This window comes from Geospiza fortis, unplaced genomic scaffold (genome assembly GCF_000277835.1).
Source record: "Geospiza fortis unplaced genomic scaffold, GeoFor_1.0 scaffold17, whole genome shotgun sequence".
NCBI lineage: Eukaryota > Metazoa > Chordata > Aves > Passeriformes > Thraupidae > Geospiza > Geospiza fortis.
Window position 1 is genome coordinate 617914 of NW_005054438.1, and position 6243 is coordinate 624156.

General features: G+C 42.7%; 1 protein-coding gene across 1 annotated transcript in view; it reads left to right on the plus strand.

The window, feature by feature from the left end:
• Positions 1 to 6: 6 nt before the first annotated feature.
• The window catches only part of SIK1 (salt inducible kinase 1), a 13039-nt gene continuing 6802 nt past the window's right edge, over positions 7 to 6243 (plus strand). The window contains exons 1-8 of the mRNA XM_005427223.2: positions 7 to 191; positions 930 to 1046; positions 3652 to 3715; positions 3917 to 4078; positions 4373 to 4497; positions 4612 to 4735; positions 5676 to 5899; positions 6152 to 6237. Of these exons, the coding sequence (XP_005427280.1) occupies positions 39 to 191; positions 930 to 1046; positions 3652 to 3715; positions 3917 to 4078; positions 4373 to 4497; positions 4612 to 4735; positions 5676 to 5899; positions 6152 to 6237 (1055 nt within the window). The 5' untranslated portion in view covers positions 7 to 38. The remainder of the gene's footprint in view (positions 192 to 929; positions 1047 to 3651; positions 3716 to 3916; positions 4079 to 4372; positions 4498 to 4611; positions 4736 to 5675; positions 5900 to 6151; positions 6238 to 6243) is intronic.

Here is a 6243-nt window from a genome sequence, read left to right on the forward strand (position 1 = left end):
CCCCCTCCCGGGGCCGCTGCCCGGCCCCCGCCTGAGCCATGGTGATCATGTCGGAGTTCGCCTCGGCGCCCGCGGCCGCGCACGGCCAGCAGCGGCCCCTGCGAGTCGGCTTCTACGACATCGAGAGGACCCTGGGGAAAGGCAACTTCGCCGTGGTCAAGCTGGCCCGGCACAGGGTGACCAAGACGCAGGTGGGGGCGCGGGGCCGGCGCTGTCGGGGCGCGGGGAGCGGGCGCGGAGCCCCGCGGGTGATGCCGCGCTCCGCGGGACAGGGGCTGCGAGTTTTCCCGCTGTGTAGAATTAAAACTCGGCAAGAATGCCTGCAAAAAACCCAGCTCCCGCAGTTCTGAGTGTTACTGTAGCTCCGTTGAGTTACTCTCAGTTTGCTGGAAACGCCGCGCTTCAGACGTTTTGGGGTTTTTTGGTTTGTTTGTTTTTTTTTTTTTCATTCAGTGGTCTTCAAGAACAAAGAACTCGGGGTCTTATTTGCAGAAATATTTTTTTCCTGGGCGTGCAGCAGTATTTATATTTCTGGTGCATGTCAAAATCGTTTCAGTCACTACAGTAGGAGATAGTCTGTTACAGGGATCTGTTTTTCACTGGCATGGGACGGATTAAAAGATTTACAGAATCCTGTCCAGTGCTAATTTCTGCAGTTCTGTTCGCTACCTTACGTGTAATCCTTTGACGTAGAAAAGAAAAACGAAAACGTTCTGTGCCGCGAATTCTGTGCGGTTCAGAAAAACAGAATCAGCTTTGTCAAGTCTGTGCTTTAAAAGCTACTTTAAAAGCTACTTTACTTGGATTTTGTGAGTAGTGTGTTTGTGGGGGGTGTGTCTTTTTTTTTTCTTTTTTTTAAAGATATCTTAACAGTGAGAGTACCTGTTTTGTAATACCTGGGGTTGTTTTGTTATTATTTAAATTTGCAGGTTGCAATAAAAATAATAGACAAAACAAGGTTAGACCCAAGCAACCTGGAGAAGATTTATAGAGAAGTTCAGATAATGAAGCTTTTGAATCATCCCCACATTATCAAGCTATATCAGGTAAGAGTCCACCTTTGAAGTGCAGCACGTAGATAAAATATACTTGTGGTCTCTTGCATGTGATTTTTGCATCTAATATTTGTAGAGAGAAAGCATATTGAAATACTGAAATACTTTTTGAAAAACGTTTGAAGTAAACTGGATGCCTTCAAAGTCTTTTTTCATTCTTTGAACAAGTTTCTGGTACTAGACAGCGTTTTGACAAAATTCACTGTAAAATTTACAAAGCTGAAACCAGGCTGAGGTTTGCTTCAGATTGAGGAATGGGTTAGCTGAATTTCTATCATTAACTTGCTTTTCCTATCTCGTCTGCTCTTCCCAGTTTAGAAGATTGGAACTTCTTACATGCTTTAGATGAGAGGAAGACTTAAACTCACGTTGGGTGGTAGAGAAGGAAGCACTAAAGTTGAGTTTGCCTTAAGTGGAAGGAATTTAAAATCACCAACAATTAAACCAAATTAATCTAAGTAGAAAGTCTAAGTGGAAACTTAAAAGAATTAGATTAATGAAAAAGGAAAAGGTGGTAAATGTTGGTATCTTAGAATATGTCCAAAAATCACCTGTTTGGTTGTTCTGTTGCAGTTTGTGTAGTTTTGAAAGTGTATTTTAAGTATCTTTCCCCTGCAGAGTTTCACAACATGAATTTTGATTTAGATTTGTTTAGTTTCTGCACTGATGGATATTTTTAACCGTGGGAACAAATGAATGTGTTGTGCAGAAAGCAGGATCATGTTTGTCTTGTGAGCAAGGGCTGCTTTGCAAATTCTAAACGTTAGATCTAAGTAACCTTTGGTGTAAGTTCATCTTTATCATTTAAACAATGCTGTGTGGATTTAAGAGGACAGAACAGTTTGGGTTGGAAGGGACCTTTAAAGGTCATCTGGTGCAAGCCCCTGCCATGAGCAGGGCAGAGCTATCAGTCTTTCTGGACCTGTCTAAAAGGGCAGAGGGGAGAAAGGTGGAGATGGGCTGAAGCAGCAGGTCTGAAAGTCCATGTGCAGTAGTAAACACTATTACCAGCTGTGATCTTACTGCTGGCTTTGTTAGCTTAAAAAAAAAAAAAGAAAGGAAAAAAAAGTTTAATTAACATGTAAGGCTGAAGAGCCAGTAAGGCAGGTGCTTAGGCAAGGCATTATTTTAAAAGACCTTGACACACATGAAGTGTTTGTATTTATAGTGTTACCCATCATAACAAAAATGATTCTCTGTTGAGGGCTGACGTCAGGGTTGCCCACGGGGCAGTATAGGACACACAGAAACATTCTAACAGTTCGGTTGAGTTCATTTCAGTGGAATGATGTGGGTGAAAATACTGTTTCAGAGCATTTAGAAAAGCAGGTTAAATTCCATCTCGTTGAACCACTTCACTTGATGCAGCAGATGACGTTGGTAGTGGACCATAATTTCTTTTCAGTGAAGTTTTCTTTTCTTTGTTGTTGTAACTGATGCTTTACCTGTTTGATGGAGGCTGAGAAGCAGAGATGGAATTAGATGACATACCAGTGTAGGGTGTGTGTTCTTGTATTATTTCATCATTGTTTTAGTTTCAGCACCACGTCTTAATTTCATTCAGCTGGCAAGTTTCCCAGAACACTTTCCTTCAGTTTTTTAAACTGGGAACCTCTCTTCCTTTGCTTCTTGTTTGTTTATTTTCATTTCGTGTCTGTGTGTACTTGTAGTGAGGGGAGGACAAGAGTCTTTGAAAAAGGTTACATGTTGGGAGCCTGGAAGTTACAGCCTTTGAAGTAGAATTGAGGCTTTTTTTGATTGTTAACCTGTTGTGAGCCTCCTGCTTCCTAAACAAAGTATCTGCTCCGTGAAAGGGAAATGTTTCCAGGGAAATGGTGTATTCTGAAGTGCAACATTTCAAAGGTGTGCTGTGGCGACTGAAGATGAACTTGGAAATGCTCAGCATCTCTCATTCATCATTTGGATTTTAGTTATTCTTTTTTATTTTCCTCCATAGGCAAATATTGTGAAATATCAAAGCAAGTTGATACTAGATTGATAGGCAATATATTGACAGTTGTTGATGTGCACCAAGCACTGCTGTTACACAAACAAGAGCCTGTTGTCACTTGCACAGGAGGCTCCCCATGTCCCAGCCAGCTCCAAACAGGAGCAGGGGGTCTGATACCACTTCTTGCTTTGTCCAGCTTGCAGCTATCCCTGCTGATCTGAGCCCCCACTAGCCTTGAAACAAAGACAACTTTAGATAAACTTCTACGTTTATTTGCATGTTGAAAATATGTCATAAAACTATATATGCATATTTTGACAAAAGGAGAGTGTATGAAATTATCTAAACACTCATCTGCTCTCTTGCAGAGATTAGGTGGCTTGGTAATGGTGAGGAGAACAATGGCCTGGGAAGCCATTGTATAATGTAGGCACATAAGCCTTGATTTATTATCTTTTTCATTACCAGTTTGCTTTGGAAAGAACTCTGTGGTGCAAAATTAGATGCTTTTACTGCCAGCTGCTGCAGCAAATATGAATTTGAATGGATATGTTTGAGAATTCACATAGAAAAATAAATGAAACTATAGAGCTCTGGTTGTTTGTTGTTTTTTTTTTTTAATTGTGTTCTCTCATTTCTTGACAGGTTATGGAGACAAAGGATATGCTGTACATTGTTACTGAGTTTGCAAAGAATGGAGAAATGTTTGGTAAGTCCTCACTGACAGAGCTCACAGTTCCTTAGATTTAAGAAACCATGGCTTTATTTTGTCATTCCTGAGTAACAGATACATTCTGATTAAAAACCTGGGGCTTGTGTTGTCAGCTGTCAAACAGCAAGCGCAGCACCTGCAGGATTATGAAAAATTTCCTCGGGGTGTTTCTAAATCCTCTCTGATTTTGTCTGGCAGATCACCTGACCTCCAACGGGCACCTGAGTGAGAGTGAAGCACGGAAGAAGTTCTGGCAGATTCTCTCAGCAGTGGAATATTGTCACAGCCACCACATCGTGCACAGGGATCTCAAAACAGAGAACCTCCTGCTGGATGCTAACATGAATATCAAATTAGCAGGTACTAGGAAATAGGAGGTCACTTTATAAAGAACATCAGGCATGTTGTTTAGACATTGGGATTTCCCTAGGATGATCCTGTAAATGTGTTTGTATTTCTGTAAGTGGAAATAAAACAAAGAGTTACAGATATTTCTTGGAACAGATTTTGTGAACAGAAGGGAGTAGCTTAAATGAATAGAGAGAAAACAAAGCAACACATCTGTTCCTTTCTCTCCATTTTTCTGCTACTTCTGAAATATTAGTATGTGATTGAGTGTTGTTGTCTTAACCCAGATTTTCACCTTTATTTCAGACTTTGGCTTTGGAAACTTTTACAAGTCTGGAGAGCCCCTCTCCACTTGGTGTGGAAGCCCACCCTATGCAGCTCCAGAAGTTTTCGAAGGCAAAGAATATGAAGGACCTCACCTTGACATATGGGTGAGCTTGCTATTCCTCAGAAACTGCGTTTCACACCTTGAGAGGGTCTGTGGGCCTTCAGAATCACTGCTTTTCCTGAAGTCACTCATGTGCTGTGCTGTTTTCTATTGGCAGAGCCTTGGGGTGGTTCTGTACGTCCTTGTCTGCGGTTCTCTGCCTTTTGATGGACCCAATTTACCAACTCTGAGGCAAAGAGTGCTGGAGGGGCGGTTCCGCATCCCCTACTTCATGTCCGAAGGTGCTTTTTTATTTCAGATCCTTAATGTTAGAACAGGTGCCATAAAGTAGTAGCTATCCAGTTTGCAGCTGGCATTTATTTTGTTTTTATGTATCCAGTAGTTTCTGTAGGGCAGCAGATGTTTTCTTTTCTGGGATCTGCTTTGTGGTGCATCTAAAAAGCTGTAGTTTCCTTTCTTAGAATATCCCTATGGATTACAAAAATACTTGACTCCCTAGATGGAGAAATAATCACTCAGAAAAGAGGGAAAACAGGATTTTAATGAGACTAGCCTGCATTGCTGGCATAGGTGTAGTTCTCCTGAGATATTTTAGCTGTGCAGAAGGGGGGTATTCCAATGTGGCTGTGCTGCCAAGGCGAGCAGGAATAGTGGGACTCAGCAGTGTTTCCTGAGAACTCCAACAGTCTGATGAGAAACGTGAGACTGAGGAGTGTTATCACCTCTCTCTGATTTGGTTTCAAAACCAAGTGAACGTGCCTCTGTTGTCACGTGGAGATAACTGCTGAAGTCTGAAGTTTATCAGTTATAGCCATGAACAGCTTTATTTCCTGGTTATAAGTAAATAAGCAGTATAGGGCCAGGACCAGGAAGTTGTATGTGATGGGGTTCTGTACTAAGTTCTGACCTATTTTATGTGCATGTAATGCCATCAAACCTGCATCCTCTCAAAACCAGCTCCTGTACAAGGTGCAAGGACACCTGGTATCCAGTACAGCTTCATTTCCTGTGGTGAAATATTGTTTTTGTGATATGCATGTGAACATCTCTTGTGCTGTCTGGAATATCTGATAGTCAGATCAGTCATCAGCTGCACCCAAACCTTTAATTCCTGTTTTCATAGGCATCTTACACTGTTGCTGGGAAGTGTTCTTAGCAGTGACCTGGGGCTGGGCTGTTACATTTTTGCCCCTTGCTCATGAGTTTGTCTCTGTCACCCAGACTGTGAAACACTAATCCGACGGATGCTGGTTGTGGACCCAACCAAGCGGATAACCATCTCCCAGATCAAGCAGCACAAGTGGATGCAGGCTGACCCCTCCCTTCAGCAGCAGCAGTCCTTGTCCTTCTCCATGCAAAACTACAACTCCAACCTGGGCGACTACAACGAGCAGGTCCTTGGGATCATGCAAACCCTTGGCATCGACAGGCAGAGGACTGTAGAGGTGAGTTCTTGCCCTTTAGATACATCTCTTGCCCTTTAGATACATCTCCAGTGACCACCAGAATGCCAGTGGTGCAGTCACAGGTCATGCAGTGAGTGGCCTTGATCTGGTGTCACAGCATAAAATCTTCACTGCCCTTGTGGATTTTGCTTGGTTTTTTGAGCGTGCTGCTCTGAGCCCTTAGTGATGAGTTTTGGCTGCTTACATCCTGAGTTTCCTGTAACTCAAAAAGGCCCTTCCAATGTCTTCCAGTCCCTGCAGAACAGCAGCTACAACCATTTTGCTGCCATTTATTACCTGCTGCTGGAGCGCCTGAAGGAGTACCGGAGCAGCCAGGTGTCCCC